This window comes from Papilio polytes, unplaced genomic scaffold, assembly GCF_000836215.1.
Source record: "Papilio polytes unplaced genomic scaffold, Ppol_1.0 DF821122.1, whole genome shotgun sequence".
NCBI classification, from domain to species: domain Eukaryota; kingdom Metazoa; phylum Arthropoda; class Insecta; order Lepidoptera; family Papilionidae; genus Papilio; species Papilio polytes.
Genome location: NW_013528082.1, coordinates 174,229 through 190,325, shown reverse-complemented (window position 1 = coordinate 190,325; position 16,097 = coordinate 174,229). Strand labels below are relative to the sequence as shown.

General features: G+C 34.4%; 1 protein-coding gene across 1 annotated transcript; it reads right to left on the bottom strand.

Annotated features, from left to right (window-relative positions):
* Positions 1-1,099: 1,099 nt before the first annotated feature.
* On the bottom strand, positions 1,100-15,709 carry LOC106109620 (glycogen [starch] synthase). The gene is made up of 18 exons (XM_013291201.1): positions 15,503-15,709; positions 12,135-12,279; positions 10,994-11,071; positions 10,630-10,736; positions 10,357-10,548; positions 9,640-9,734; positions 9,145-9,247; positions 8,763-8,871; positions 8,306-8,459; positions 7,845-7,965; positions 7,272-7,438; positions 6,747-6,861; positions 6,250-6,327; positions 5,425-5,599; positions 4,346-4,475; positions 3,638-3,719; positions 3,020-3,152; positions 1,100-1,426 (listed from the first exon to the last, which is right to left on the bottom strand). Exons 2-18 carry the CDS (start codon positions 12,271-12,273, stop codon positions 1,329-1,331), a joined length of 2,076 nt encoding a protein of 691 aa, XP_013146655.1. The 5' UTR covers positions 12,274-12,279; positions 15,503-15,709; the 3' UTR covers positions 1,100-1,328.
* Positions 15,710-16,097: the final 388 nt, after the last annotated feature.

Here is a 16,097-nt window from a genome sequence, read left to right as displayed (position 1 = left end):
TTCAGTGTACTTATTACTAAAATATGACCAGCGCACATTTGCAAGCAAATGTAGCTCTTATTGCGACATAAATAAAATTTTATTGGCAGCTTTTTGCCAATCAAATGTGCGCTAGTCAAGTAAAAACGCTCTAAAGATAGTCTTAAATACGGCAGTTGACGATACTAAAAAATCTAAAAGAATTTATAGTGCAACACTAAAAGCTATCTCTTTCGCACTATAAAGAAGCTTAAGCGGAAACGAGACAAAAAATCATCCAATCATATTCCAAGAATGAAAATCTCTTAATGCTATAAAATATTTGCTCATTTAATAAAAAAACATGCGAAAACTTGATATACAAATATTAAAATGTAATAATGTGATTATTAACTAATTATTAAACTAATATTTATTTAGTATTAGTAAATAAAATATTAACTAATAAATATTCTCGCTAACGCTTTGTAACAATTTGTGCTTATTTATATAGTTCATTATATCATCATCATTATTATTATAATCGCTTTTTTTAAACACAATTTATTGTGAAACTTAATAAGTATTATTATTAAAATATAATGAAATAAAAAAATATAATTGAAATAATTCGATTTAAAAATCCCTGTAGAAAAATATAATTCTATAAAAATATAGATTGGCAAGCGTTTTGTGATCACAAAATAGAGAGAAACTGTTTATTAATAATTTCTTTTACACAAGTAATTTAACAACCACTGGGCAATGTCTTAAATGTTATTAGAGGTTTAAAATCAAGATAGTTTTCTATTCATCTTATTAAATTATTTTATCGACATTAAAATATAATAATTGCCTTATTGAAAATTTTGGAGCTACATTTAAATAACAATTTTTTTTTAACAATTGTTATTGTAAATTTTTTCAGTTTGATTTAAACTCCTTGTTAATAATTTAATTTAATTTTCTCGTGTGCATTTTTCATAAAATTGAAACGTTATTTATTATAAATTGTATGAACTAACAATACAATTATTGCATTGTAATGCCAATTATTAAACTTTAATTATTTTAAGATAACAAAATATGTTTTATTTATATTTTAATTGAATATTTATTGTATTTATTATTTAGCTAATTATTTAGCTCAATAAATAAATTATTATTATTACTTTTGTTCAAAGTAACTCATTCTGTTGATTCTTTTAGTATTATTAATATTTTACCCATGTTTATTATTGAAATTAAAATATTACATATACAAAACAAACTCTTATGAAGTTTATATACGAAATATGTATATAAACAAATAAATATTGTTATTTGCGTTTTTTTTTTACTCTATATATGTGTGTATAGATAATTTTCACCTAGTTATCGCTTATCCTCAACTCTGCAAGTTCCTTTTCCTCGTCTACCTCGTCTTCATCATCAGAACCATGGACGGAAGCAGCGGGGGTAGTAGCTCCTGGGAAAAAAGTTATTTTTTTAATATGCATTTTAAAAAGAAAATATGAACCAACACCATGAATAGATAAGTCAAAATTAACTCTTGCTTTCTTACGTGTTTTTTAAACAAATCTATAATTCTACAATTTCGTTAAACAGTGCCATTTGAAATTGTGAATACAAAATTACAAAACAGTGTACAGTGCTATTCAAACTTTATGGTCGTTTAATTTTTTAAAGGGAGAATACTTTTACTGTAACATATGGCAATGATGTTCTAGGTAAGAGAACCACCTTCTAGCTTGTTAACATAACTGCATTAACAAAAAGAGTATATTTTCTCAGATAATATATTTTTTATGCAAAATATTGCATTGTGTTTAGAATTAATTAAATGTATAATATTATTATTGTTTTCATTCAAATAAAAAATTTTTTTTTTTAAAAAATACATACTAATAAATACAATTTATACTAAGGAAATATTATAAAACCACAAAACTATAAAACTATCGCACAACGGTTGTGCGATTGTCGATTGCTTTGCATTCAACTGTTTGGTTGCACTAAAATCGAGTAGTGTCACCTCCATATAAGCTTATTAAATAAAGAAACAGTTGTGCGATAATTTACTCAAATATGTGCCAAAACCAACCTACGAGCCACCGTAAAGTTTGAATATTATTATACCACACGTAAATATAAAAAATCAACCTATTCATCTCTTCTTTCAACACAATCGCTTAATTTGGAAATTAATTCATCAATTTGTTCCGTGACAGCTTTATTCAATGGCTCTAGAAAGTTCTCGTTAGGCGTTCTATAGTTCTCGTGTTCAGATTCTGTGAACGGCTTCTCGAAGCTGACTTCCACATCATCTTCATCATCAGTTATTTCTAGAATTTCCAACGATTTTTGTACCATTAGAGGGTTCCTTTTTTGTATTTCTTCGCGGCTTGTTTGTATTTCTTCGTCTTTGGTTTCCTTCTGCGTGATGTCTATAGTATATGAAGCTGTGAGTCGATTCGCTGTTAAACGCACTGTTACAATTTTATTGTTTAGTTTTGAATGTATATAAAAGCTACTTTTGGGAGACGAAAATGTATATAAAATGGGTTCATTTTAAAATTCACATTTTAACGATTTTCAGTATTTTTAATGAGAAGGGATACAGAAGTGCAGGGGTTCAAACGCTTTCGAATTATTTCTAAGGGCCGTATACTTTTTTTTAAATAATTTGAATTAATTTACAATAGAAATGTAAATTACATAATGCTAAGAAGCAAAATGCTTACGGACATTAGAGTAAAAATTAAACACTTGTAAGAAAATGGAAAAATAAGTCACTATTACTAAAAAAAACCGTATACTGACCAATTTAACCTGCACACATCGAGAATGAGAAATAACAAATACACGAGACAAAAAGAGATAGATATAGATTGTCAACTCCATAGTCGTTTACGGTGAATTCTGTATCACTTCTCGTTAAAAGTAATCGACATTAAGTTGGCACGTGAAATACAAGACTAGTCTTATAATTGACGTGCCAAGTCAAATATATGTCAATTTTTTATATGTTTTTTGTATGTATGTATGTATGTATACTGACTGGAGTGCGTGGGGCTGGGGGGCTCGGAGATGGGGCGCGGGTAGTTGAACCTCTTGCCCAGCTCGATGTCCATCTGGTCCACGTAATCAGGGTACACTATCTTCAAAGCCTGCGCACGCGCCTGTCTGTAGTACTGAAATAAAAAACATGAAATCATACTAATATTATAAATGCAAAAGTTTATATGGATGTTTGTTAGAGTTTGCAAAAACAGTTGAACGGATTTCGATGAAATTTGGTACAGATGTCCGAAAGAACACATATGTTACTCACTTTTGTTTTTATCTAATTCCACATGGACGGAGTCGCGGTCGAAAGCTAGTTTGTATATAAAACAGTATTAATAATTACTATTAGGGACACTGCATTTATGTCAAAATATGCCAAATAAAGACTTTTTTCATTACTTTTACAATAAAGCTATCCGACTCGAAGGACCAAAATGTATGAAATCTATTGGATTTTCGATTATTACCTTTATTAAGGTATAAATCAAATTATTTTTTGATACCTATATTACGGGAGATAAATTGTGACACTTCGTACAAATTGTGGGTGTACCAGTATGTCTAAAAATTTCTTTCTAAGTGTTATTTAGACTACAGTCATAAAACTCACAATGCCGAGGTTCCTCCAGTCCATGAGGTCCGAGAGGCGCTCTGTGCGGTTCCGTTGAATTATACGTTGACGCCGAGTTAGTCTGCAATAAAAAATTACATTTAGATTGAAAATGTGGATGATCATGTGGATGATCCCTAGGGTTCTCGCGGAAGATCAGCGCTGGTACTTCAATAGGAGCATCCAGCATTTATGGCTGAGCGAGGGCCCAATCCGGTCAGCATTGCAACGCTAATTTAAAATATTTCTTTTTTCCTTTTTTTTCATTTCATTAGTTACGTTTCTCATTATTTTGTGTTTAATTTTTTTTTCATAATTGTAGTGTTGAGAAGAATTAAACATTATTTTATTTTATTTTATTTTAAAATGGTCTAGGTGGGATTAAAAAATTAAAATTAAGAACATCCATCCATCTGAATTTTCGCATATAATATCAAAATAAAAAACCTTTCGTCTGTGACTGTCCGCGTGGAATTAATAAAAAAACAAAAGCAAGTTCGTTCGTTCAGCAGTTTAGTGGTACAAACATCCATCCATCCAATTTTATATCATAAGGTAGTAAACGAGCAAATAGTCACATGAATTCGCCAAAACGGCGACAACTGGTAGCAGTTGCTGCGAAGACATCCGCAATTACAGATGACCACCCATCTTTAGTTGATTCAACAAACCAGTAAGCCAATAATCCAGTAAGGCAGTGGTACTTACTTGGTGAAGTCGTACATGTACTGCGCGAGCTGCTGCACGGAGCCTTCCAGCGAGATGTAGCGGCGGTCCACCACGTAGATGCCGTACGACATCGGGTCCGCGATGTGCTCCTGCATGAAGCACCCGAAACCTGCACAGCGGCAACGGTGACAACGGTGGCATTGGTGCCATTAGTGGCATTACATGGCACAATACTGACATTGTACATGTGAATCTACAGTTAAAACCTTATCACTTACTAAAATATTAAAATTTGAGAAAAATTAACACATTCAATGTCTTATAGGTAACAATTTTTTTTCTTATATGTGAAGAAAAGATATCCTTATTTCCATTATCTAAGTTTAAGTTTACTGTTGAAGCACTGAACTTATTAAATTAGATTATTGAATTCGAAAATAAAACGACACCAGACAAGCGGTATGAACTCACCAGACAAGCGGTATTATCTCACGAGACAAGCGATATTATCTCATCGGACAAGCGGTATTATCTCACCAGACAAGCGGTATTATCTTACACGACAAGCGGTATTATCTCACCAGACAAGCGGTATTATCTCACCAGACAAGCGGTATTATCTCACGAGACAAGCGATATTATCTCATCGGACAAGCGGTATTATCTCACCAGACAAGCGGTATTATCTCACCAGACAAGCGGTATTATCTCACCAGACAAGCGGTATTATCTCACCAGACAAGCGGTATTATCTCACGAGACAAGCGATATTATCTCACCAGACAAGCGGTATTATCTCACCAGACAAGCAGTATTATCTCACCAGACAAGCGGTATTATCTCACCAGACAAGCAGTATTATCTCACCAGACAAGCGGTGTTATCTCACCAGACAAGCAGTATTATCTCACCAGACAAGCGGTATTATCTCACCAGACAAGCGGTGTTATCTCACCAGACAAGCGGTATTATCTTACCAAACAAGCGAAATTATCTCACCAGACAAGGGGTATTATCTCACGAGACAAGCGATATTATCTCACCGGACAAGCGGTATTATCCAAACTTTCGTATTTATAATATTAGTAAGATCGTATAACTTAAAGGTGGTATCTGACCAGACAAGTTGGTGGTGACGCTGGGTATGCCCATGACGGTGCACTCCGCGGGGGTGTACCCCCAGGGCTCGTAGTAGGAGGGGAACACCCCCAGGTGGCAGCCGCGCACGAACTCCTCGTACTCCAGACCGAACAAGGGGTTGGTGGACGTCAGGAACTCCGGGTGGAAGATCACCTGATACATAAAACCGAATATACTAACGAATTTGTTATGCAAAACTGAATTCTTAAATTTAGTACCACTTGTGTTAAAATATCCGTTAACTCATTTATATTAGTTTTTTTTTTATCTATTACAATGTATTTAATTCACTTTAGATATAAAAAACTATGTTTAACCGACGGCTTTGTCCTCGCTGAATTAAAAAACCTCAGTAAGTAGTCTATGTGTCAAATTCAATCGAATACCAGTCAACCGTTTTATAGATAATTTCTAACAAACATCTATATAATAATAATAATAATCATCATTTAATCCATTCATAAAGCAAACACTATATAATTAATTACACAGTTGAAAACATACACAAAAAAGAAAAAAAAATTATATACATACACACGTTAGTAAATATAAAATTATGAATTTTTTTTATTGTGTTTGCTACGCTGAATGGATAAGGCCTTTACTCAGCTAAGTGCTCATTACTTTATAGCAATAAGCGCTGATATTCTGCAAAGGCCTTTTGTGACAGTACGTCAGTTGCAGCCTTAAATAAATAAGAAGATGGTAAACATGCTTATAAGTGAAATGGAGAAGAGAAATTAAAAAAATATATATATTATATAGACTTTCGTATTCTTATTAGTAAGATAAATGTCACAAACCTTAACTTTGTCATTAACTGTATTAAAGAGGTGGCATCTTCGGATCGCGTTCAACACAGGATCACTCCAATCATCAACCTAAAAACAAAAATCGACCATAATACAAAAGTTTTTTTTATAACATACGGTGGCGAGCAAGCTGACACCTGAATCCGCCAAAATGGCGAAGCGACCGCTGCCCATAGACATTCGCAATTGCAGATTGCGTACCCTTATCCGAGGAGGAGACGCACATAAAGAGGACATTGCATATTCCTATGCATCTCCTCTTCCCATCCTCTTATAAGAAAAGGGTGGTAAAGAAAAATGAACTTAAATCAGGCCAACAAGTACCAACAGTCAGGTAATAACAAAACGAAAACAAGTTGCCGGCGTCAGTTGTTCTGCCCAATGAAAAGAGCCTTTAAAAGAAGAATAAACCGCAATTTCTATATTATCTTTCATCAGAAGGGAATATGGTAAAGCAATAGTTTAACGAATATAAAAAAAAAACTTACAACATTATGCGTAGTAACAGGCGGGAGGCCGTCCCTCTGCAGCGCGTAGATGCACCTCTTCATACGTACCGTGTCCTCCTTGTTTAAGAGGTCTGAAGCCTCCGGGAGATGACCTCTATAATACAAAAATCATAAATTTAGCTAACACCGCCATCTAGCGATACATTTTACATTTGAAAATAGCGCCATCTATTACTGAATTAATTAAACCCAGCTAGTACCTTTTTTTTTTCATTTTTATAGATGAAAATTATATTAGAAATTAACTATTTTTACTAAGTACGATAGCCCCACTCTACTAGGGAAATCAAATTAGATAAATAAATAAAAATTACTTCGAGTAAAACCATAGTAAGTTAATCCCCCATTCACCCCAGACCTAGCTTAAATCAATTCACCGAATTAAGTTAAAAATATACAAGTCAGTCATAGATGAGTACAATGTTAAGAATTTGCACAAACTGTCGATTGCATGCTTTGTTGAAGCTTTTGGGATGTATGTCAACGTATTTTGATCATTATTACCTTAGGCATATGTCATACATCCGCTTGCCGACTTTCTGCTGTATATCTTGTATGGTGTCGCGCAGGGCTTTAGTGACAGCATGTCCGCGCAGACTCTCCACGTTGAAATTGTTCGTCTTCGCGGGGAAGATCAGGAACGCTATTACTGTTGTGTCTGAACCTGATGACTAAAAAATAAATAACATTTAGTATTGGTGATAACACCATCTTTTGACCGTTAGACGTACTTAATTAAAATGTAATTTTAGTGATAACGCCATCTATTGATCGTTAGACGTATTAACTGTAAAATACATCTTATTACATTTTGTTGACAACGCCATCTTTGGAGCGTTAGAGATATTAAAAGAATAGTAGAGGATAGTAAATCAAAAAGAAATAAAACTGGACAATGGGTTCGCAAATCGCATTGACATTAAAAAAAATATAATAGTTAACACTTATGTGCAAGTGACTGTAGTTTTCTGTTCTGTTTAGTACAAAAAAGCCATAGTCGTATAATATGGTATAAATAATAAAGGCATAGTAGTATAAAAGTGTTATGTAAAACATTCTTAAACATTACATAGTTACCTTAAGGTAGTGGTTGAGCCTTGCAAGTGCCTCGATGAAGATATCAGCGCCCTTGTTGCCGTACTCGTATCGACCAGCGATGAAGAAATATAGCGTTTTGTCTAAATCGAAGTTAAAGTGCCTAAAATAGAAAAAACATCAATTTAATATCATTTTTTAACAAATATACAATAAAATATGTAAAAATTATACCATAACATGATAAAATTGGAATGTCAGTATGTATTATTGTAAAAAACAAGTCAAGATTCGTTCAATACACAATTTATTTACGTTACTGATAAATAAAACGCAATGATCATTTTTGTCTATTTATCTGTTTTAAAGACCTTTTCAGGCAACTTTTTCTAATACGGCGCTGACAAAGTATATAAAAAGCGAGTGTCGATAAAAATGTTGTTTTTTTCAAACATAGATGGCGTTAGTATGATTTTCTGACTATTTTGGCAAAATTAACTTACCCATAAAAATGTCCTCTAGCAAACTCATGTATCTTGTCTTTAGCGAGCGCGTGCAGGTTCTGGAACTCATGGAGTGCGGAGAACTTCTTTACGTTCAGACCGTTGGGGGTGATGATGTCTGGTTTCCGCTTCAGGAGGTGTTCCGCCTCGTACCCTGGAGATACACGTTAAAGCCGGAATTGTAATAGACAGGGGAGATGTACAGAAAAAGACATTTATGTATGGGTTTTTATCCTTTTCTTTTTTAAAAAAATATAGAAAAATACTGAAATATAAAAGTTTAGATGGATGGATGTTTGTTGGAGTTTGTAGTCTAAACTGCTGATTGAATCCTGTTGAAATTCGATAGAGGATAGTTCGGAAGAACATATAGGCTACTTTTGTTTTTTTTATTCCACAAGGAGTAGCGGGAGAAATCTAGTTAATTACATCAACAATAATAATAGAAATAACAAACCTGTAATATCAGAGACTGTAGTAAATATATGGGTCATATGCGCAGCTGCACGCTCCATGCAGTACCTGTGGTATATCTGTCTCTTTCCCGCCTCCTCGTCCACTGAGAACTAGAAAGAGACGGATATAGAATCATCAACTTCTTTTTCATTCAAATCATCAAAAAGACTGTTACCACAAATACAGTAAATAATAAGTACTAATGTGAAGACTGGGAATTGTATTTTTATTTTTGTATGTATTGAAATAACTCAAAAACTACTGGGCCGATTTGAAAAATTTTTTCACCATTAAAAAGATATGTTGTCAGTGAGTAACATAGAATATATATATATATATATATATATATATATATTTAAATATAATAATACAGTAAAAATTACCTTATCAAGGTTATTATAGAAATCAGTGTTGCCAGCACATAGATATCTGCCCAATAGTGTGGCGTGTGTCGTAAACACTGTGGCCACGTCTACGTGACGTACTCTGGAATAGTAAACATTATAAATTAATTAATTAAACATCAAACAGGGTAAGTAGAGATTATAAAATTCCAGTTGTCATGGCTACGTATGTTAATCGATAATTGATGTTTTTAAAATTGTAACAAATACCTTTTGGTCTATAATCCACAGTTTAAGGTCGAATTCTATGATCTAGAAATGAGAATTTACAAGCTGTAATGCCATTTATTGTCTATGGTTTTCTAAAATGTATCAATGTTTAAATTGATGACAAAAACATTTAAGTCTGTAATTATAAAATTTAGTTTAGAGAGATTAGTGATACCTCTTTTGTATCGAACAACGTGTAATGACGTCATCTGTCACAGTATTGACTTTTTATTCTCTTTAGAAAAACAGAGACAGGGTTCTCACCTGAGAACTATAAGTCCTATGCCGGCTTGCCATTCGTGGAAATGGGCCACAACTCGTGGGGGAGTATCACTGTAACTTTCAGCTGCTTTTCTAAACTGTAAACATATAGAAAAATGATTACTTAGAAACTTCAAAAGTGATTGAGGTAATTTTTTGTACACCCACCCTTTTCTTATAAGGATATGAGAGAATCTGATGTTTTGGAAGGGGAAATTACCCTTTCTTTGGCTTTCTCTGATGGTTAAAGTTAGTCAACGCTTCATTTGTATGTCTATGACGCTTCGCTATTTAGGCGAAATTAGGTAGCCACTAGTATGCCATCTTGTGAAATAAAATTTTAGATTTTTATAATAGAAGGCTAACTAGCAAGTGGCCATTTAAATTCGCCAAAGCGAAGCGTCATTGCGGATCAGTTGCCTAACTTTTATCAACAGAGGAAATATCTACTTCCTATGACATCTTCACCGTTAAATCTATGCATAACACTTCAAAAACACAATTATTCTATCATACTAATGTTATAAATGCGAAAGTTTAGATGGATGGATGGATGTTTGTTAGAGATTGTAGCCTAAACGGCTGAACGGATTTCGATGAAAGTTGGCATAGATGTAGAAGTTAGTCTGAAAGAACACATAGGCTACTCACTTTTGTTATTTTTTTTATACTAACGCGGACGGAGTTGCCAGCGAAGCTAGTATTCTATAAACCACTTACTTCAGTGACAAACTGTGCAACCATAAATCCAAGTATAACTGCATCGTTAGCCTCCACATCCAGATGCGGTATACCGAGACTGCAGGTGTCCCACAGCTCCTGCTTGTAGCCGTCCAGCTGCCACGCACCAGATCCAATATCGAACAAGATGATCTGAGGGTTGCCATCCACCAGCCACGTACCAGTGTGCAACTAGGAGAGCAAGTAATACTGGTATGTAAGGAAACTCCTTGAACTTGGAACACTTGACCAATATAACAAGAGCTCTTATACCTTATATCCCTGACTCCGCATTGCGTTAACTGCGGTAGTGAGAGGAGAATTCGGGGGAAAATCGGCTTCTTCTACTTCTGTTCTTGCACAATGCTCCTTGTATGGCCCTAGACAATAATCATACAAATGTGTAGATAATTTAAATACACCAAAAACTTGATTGGCAGACTAATAGCGCCATCTATTGGTTTGATTTTAAAACAGTTTAAAAACACGACGACAATATTACCCAACAGATAGCATTTATCTATTGCTACATAACAAAAAAACTTTCAGACTGTCTTCAAGAAACGCTCATTCGGTTCGTAATCTTCCTTACAAGGTTTCCGTTTTTTTAATAAGTACTGCTTTTGTTTCCACTCACCCAGTAGGCAGTAGTTCTCTCCCATTTCTTCAGTTGAGACATAGGCTTTCGATCTTATAACAGTGTAGATACCACCGACTGGAAAAAAAAACATCCTGTAATTTATTTCAGAATCAAAATTGCATTTAAGTGAAAGGCATACTTTATTACGTGTTTGGTACTAAATTCTTATTTTTATATCATAAGAAAGTCTGTTCTGAAACCGTCGTAATAAAATTTTCAACATATGGTCAAAATGACCATATAAAATATTCGCAAACTAGGTTAACGCCCTATACATATGTAACTGTAATGTTGTAAATACGACGTAGAATGGACAAGTAAAACTGGTTTTCAATAATACAAATGTAAGCAAATGTCCGAAGAACAATGGACTATTGTATACAGGACCTTGTGAGAAATGGAGCATAGCTTAAAAGACAAAACGAAACAGTAAGTTAATTCGGGTACATGACACATTTTGTACTTAGATATGTTTAGGACAATAAAAAATATTACGACGTTACAGATAATAGTGGTGCAGATAAGACATATGAGTCTTTTTTTATATGAGAAGTGGCAAACGAGCGGCGGGAACACAAAGGTGGTCAACGACGCCCATGGACATCCGCAACACCAGAGGAACTACAGATGCGTTGCCGGCCTTTGAGGAAATTGTAGGTTCGCTTTGTGAAGGACCCTAAGTCGTATTGGTTTGGAAATACCGCCGAGGACAGACCGTTCCACAACGCGGCTGTACGGAGCAGAAAGTTTCTCCTGATATAAGCGTATCTAGCCTCCTGCTCCTTCACTTTAATTGAGTATAGTAGTAAATAGTCGTGAAATGATATACCCTCCGCGATATTTCTAAATCGCTACGAATTAGGGCCAAGAAGAGAGCGTATCACCTTCTCAATTTTCTACTACATCCTCTGGTATTGCGGATGTCTATGGTTGTTAATGATCACCTCAAACCCGTTACTCATCAGTCCCCTCCTCTTTTAAAAACATAAATATTGATAAACCCATGAACATCTGTCGTTACAGGATGAGACACCTTAACCGGCAATACCAATCTTCCAGAAGACATGCTTGATGCGAAAGAAGTATGTATATATCTTCTACCTCTTATAACGGAAGGATAGGGCATAAAAAGCCTTACCTTTGTTAGCCGCTTCCCAAGCAGTTTCAAACGTCCATCTGTTCTCCTCAATCGCGGCTTGCCCTCGGTCCATAAAGGAGAGCAGGTCGTGCGTGGACTCCGCCCGGTAGAAGCGGCGGGACGACCTGTCGCGCGACATTGTCACCTATAACCAGGAAAGTAAAGTCGTGTTGAGATTTTATTGTTATACTAGCTTTCGCCCGCGACTCCGTCCGCGTGGAGTTAAAAAAAAAACAAAATTAGTAGCCTATGTGTTCTTCCAGACTTCCTCTACGTCTGTACCAAATTTCATCGAGATCCGTTCAGCCGTTTAGGCTACAAACTCTAACAAACACCCATCCATCCATCTAAACTTTCGCATTTATAATGTCAGTAACAATTACGATTGTTTAAGCGGCTATTAAGGGATTCCCTTAGTGTGGTTTTATTATACGGTAATCTTCTAATGCTGTTTACATTGTTATTAGTTTCCGCAATAAGTTTGCGTCGTTCTTAGCTACGAATGAATAATTAACTATTTTAATATACCTAATATTAAAATCTGGGCGTGTTCCAAAGACGTGTTTTTGCGACGTAACAAAATTATGTAAATAGATGCAAGATATTGCACTTGTTACATTGTGGGTGTGTTACGAACATTTATATAATAAGTAAGAAAAGAAAAAAGACAAAAATGCTATTTTTGTATCATGTTATTCTTTTTTATATTTTTCAAACAAGCAAGTGGCCGTCATTGTCCGAAATAAAGAAGCGACTGCCCATAGACACCTGCTTTTAGCGCGGTGGACCACTTTTAAATAACAGAGGAAGAGACGCATAAAAAGAGGATATTTCCCTATCAATGCATCCCATCCCCTGCCAAGTCCACTTGTCAACCTTATCACGAAGATGTTGGAAATGGGGATAGGTATAATACAGCCTTAGGCACGCAATAGTCAGATTTCTTTAAAATTGCAACAGTATAGAAGTGTAATATGATTGGTGTAAGCAGACCAGATGAAAGTCAATATATGCGAAAGTGTAACACAAACTTACCACAGAGTATATAATATCGACAATAAGACTATCTAACTTTGACATAATGACCACATTTTACAGCAATAAGCGACTGGTGTTCGCGGACCTCGAACAGACTGTGGCACGCTTCGCCGACGTTATGTCAACGACCAGGGTATTGAATTTCGGGAAACGTTACACAAAGTCTAGATTCAAAACTAGTATGACTAGAATAAAGGAATAATGTAAGGGACTAAATAATCTTTAGATATGACGAAAATATACAAATGTAAATAAATTTGAGAAAAGGCACCATTGGTGAAACAACTTAGGCTATAGCAATCCATCTCTTTCTAGGCTCTAACAGCATGCATATGCACCATGCTCATCTTACTCAATAATTTCTCTACCACTGCTGTTATTTTTAAACTTCCTCTATTCCTTACATCTTTACCAATCTTGCTATGAATGCGAAAGTTTAGATGGATAGATATTTTTTTTACCATAAGGTGGTAAACGAGCGAGCGGCCACCTAAGTCCGCCGAAATGTCCAATCGACCCCATAGACATCTGTAATTGCAGATGCGTTGCCGACCATTATTCGACGGAAGAGGAGATGCATATAAAGAGGATATCTAGTCACCGAACTCTCTCTAGAAACTAGTCGGTGCCGTCACCCGAAAAAAGTATGACGTGAGTAAGCCGTTAAATAATTGATATCTGGTATCGTTGGAATTTGAAGAGGATCCTCTCAAAAATACAGAGGCTTACTTTCACTTTTTTCAATGCCACGCACATGGACTCATGAGGGATCTAAATGTAAAATAAATTTCATTTACATTTAGCTGAATCCATGTGCTATCTTATACTAAAGATAAAACATAGTAAAGTCATTGATAATTTATTTACTACATAAATGTTATCATTTAAGGTCGGTTAGCCGTGACTGATAAAATAGTTCAATAATTTTAATATCAAAATGTATTTCTTACAAGAAATATGAATCTATCAATTAAAGACATATTGAATGACATGTAGGTTGAATTATTGTGTACTAGCTTTCGCCCACGACTCTGTCCGTGTGTCATTAAAGATAAACTAATGTGAATAGCCTATGTGTTCTGCCAGATCCTTTACATCTATGCCAAATTTCATCACAATCCATTCAGCAGTTTAGGCTACAAGCTATAACAAACATCCATCCATCTAATCTTTGGCATTTATAATATATTTTAGCAGTGTAGATTCACTGCAGGTTAAGCATTTGAAGGTATCTCAAGAATCGTTGAAAGGATCTAAATAAAGTTTGACACAGATGTAGAATATAGTCTGAATGTACATCATTATCTCCCCTGCCTTACATACTCTCTTAGGGTCGGCGCATCGGGTTGTCGTCCTCCAAATAACTTTATCATCCATCTCAGTCACTCCCTTCTTGATCATGTCACCTTTCAAACCATCCATCTCTCACTAGGTCTACCTCTACAGGTGTATCCCTCCACATTCATAACTAACAAACACTAAGTACTTTTTTTAATACCGTATGGATGTAATTGCAAGTAAAGCTAGTTAGAATACAATGTAAACCATTTCAAAGATAAGTTTACAAATGTTATTTTCTCTGCCTACCCCTTGTTTTTGTAACAAGATATTAATATTTATGGCTTAAATTATCATATACAGTTGACATCTACTGATATTAAAACACCAGTTACGTAAACATCTTATCTTAAGAATAACAAGTAATTATCAAGCAATAATGTTTGTTGTCAAGTGAATTATAAAAGGCCTGCTACAAGCACAATGACTTCGGCACTCACAGTTGTTAAGTGATCCCTTTGTGTAGATTTAAAATGCAAAATCTGCAAAAGTGTCTTAGTGACTGATGTCTCTAAGTGTGCAGTTTGTGTTATATTTGCTAACAAAATGTTTAATTAATTTAACCCAGTTATTCAAGTGTTTTAAAATATTTTCAATGTATTCTATATTTAAAATGACTGTATTAACACGAAACAATGGAACAAAAAAAGTATCTAAAATGTTTATGACTTCCATTATCTTTTTAAATTTTAAAGAAAAGTTATAATATTAGTTTAGTAAACTTTCTAGCGGTTTAAGTCAATACAAAACTACGATATCAGAGCGTTTTTACTTTTTTTTAACAGAAAAATGTTATTTTCTACATATCTACCTACTTTCTTGCTAAAAAATAATATTACTGTTTATCTGCAGTTTAAAATTATTTCACATTAAAATATAACTCAGTTTATGAAAGAAAATTAAAACATAAATCGAAACTATTTTTAACCACGTCGAAAAGTTAATTAAAGAAGAGTTGGAGGCCAATGGACCATAAAAAAAAGTTCGCTCACCGATTAGAATTGGAAACCAAAACGCCGATAATTAATAACTGCGTTATTTACAGATAATTCACTTATTTCACTGCATACGTGGCACTAATCGATCTTTTTTACAACTTTTATCACATATGTTTTCATTTAATACGATATGAACACATAACGCAAGACTACGCGGGTAGAAAATTCAAATGAAATTATTTTTTTGTAGGTTATAAAACGTCAAACTGGAATAAGATCAAGGTGACCTTCAACTGACAATGAACGATAATGTTACCAGCTTATGAAATCTCCTGCGAGGTAGACATTGCTTTTAAGATTAAAACATTTTTATCCAAAATTGTAACTAAATAAAAATGATGTTATTAGTCCACATTAAAGTAATTCTTTAGAGTAAGTAATGAGTAAGTAAGATAAAGAACATAGGGTTCACTTACGCTCTTATTCTGTGTTACCCTCTCTCGCTTCAAAACTGCCAAAATTGTGCAATGGAATGCAAAAACATTAGTTAGCTGTAGCATGCGACAATGTATGCACGAATTTGAATATAGTATCAAGTACTAGCTGTTACTCGCGACTTCGTTCACGTGAAATTTAAAAACGTAGTCTA

What these genes read in the sequence shown, in the direction of transcription:
- LOC106109620 (XM_013291201.1), bottom strand. Translation starts at nt 12,273, where the DNA reads ATGTCGCGCGACAGGTCGTCCCGCCGCTTCTACCGGGCGGAGTCCACG. An exon ending in TTGGGAAGCGGCTAACAAAG is followed by an intron (nt 11,072 to 12,134) that starts GTAAGGCTTTTT and finishes TTTTTTTTCCAG; the next exon opens with TCGGTGGTATCTACACTGTT. An exon ending in CTGTTACTACGCATAATGTT is followed by an intron (nt 6,328 to 6,746) that starts GTAAGTTTTTTT and finishes TTTTGTTTTTAG; the next exon opens with GTTGATGATTGGAGTGATCC.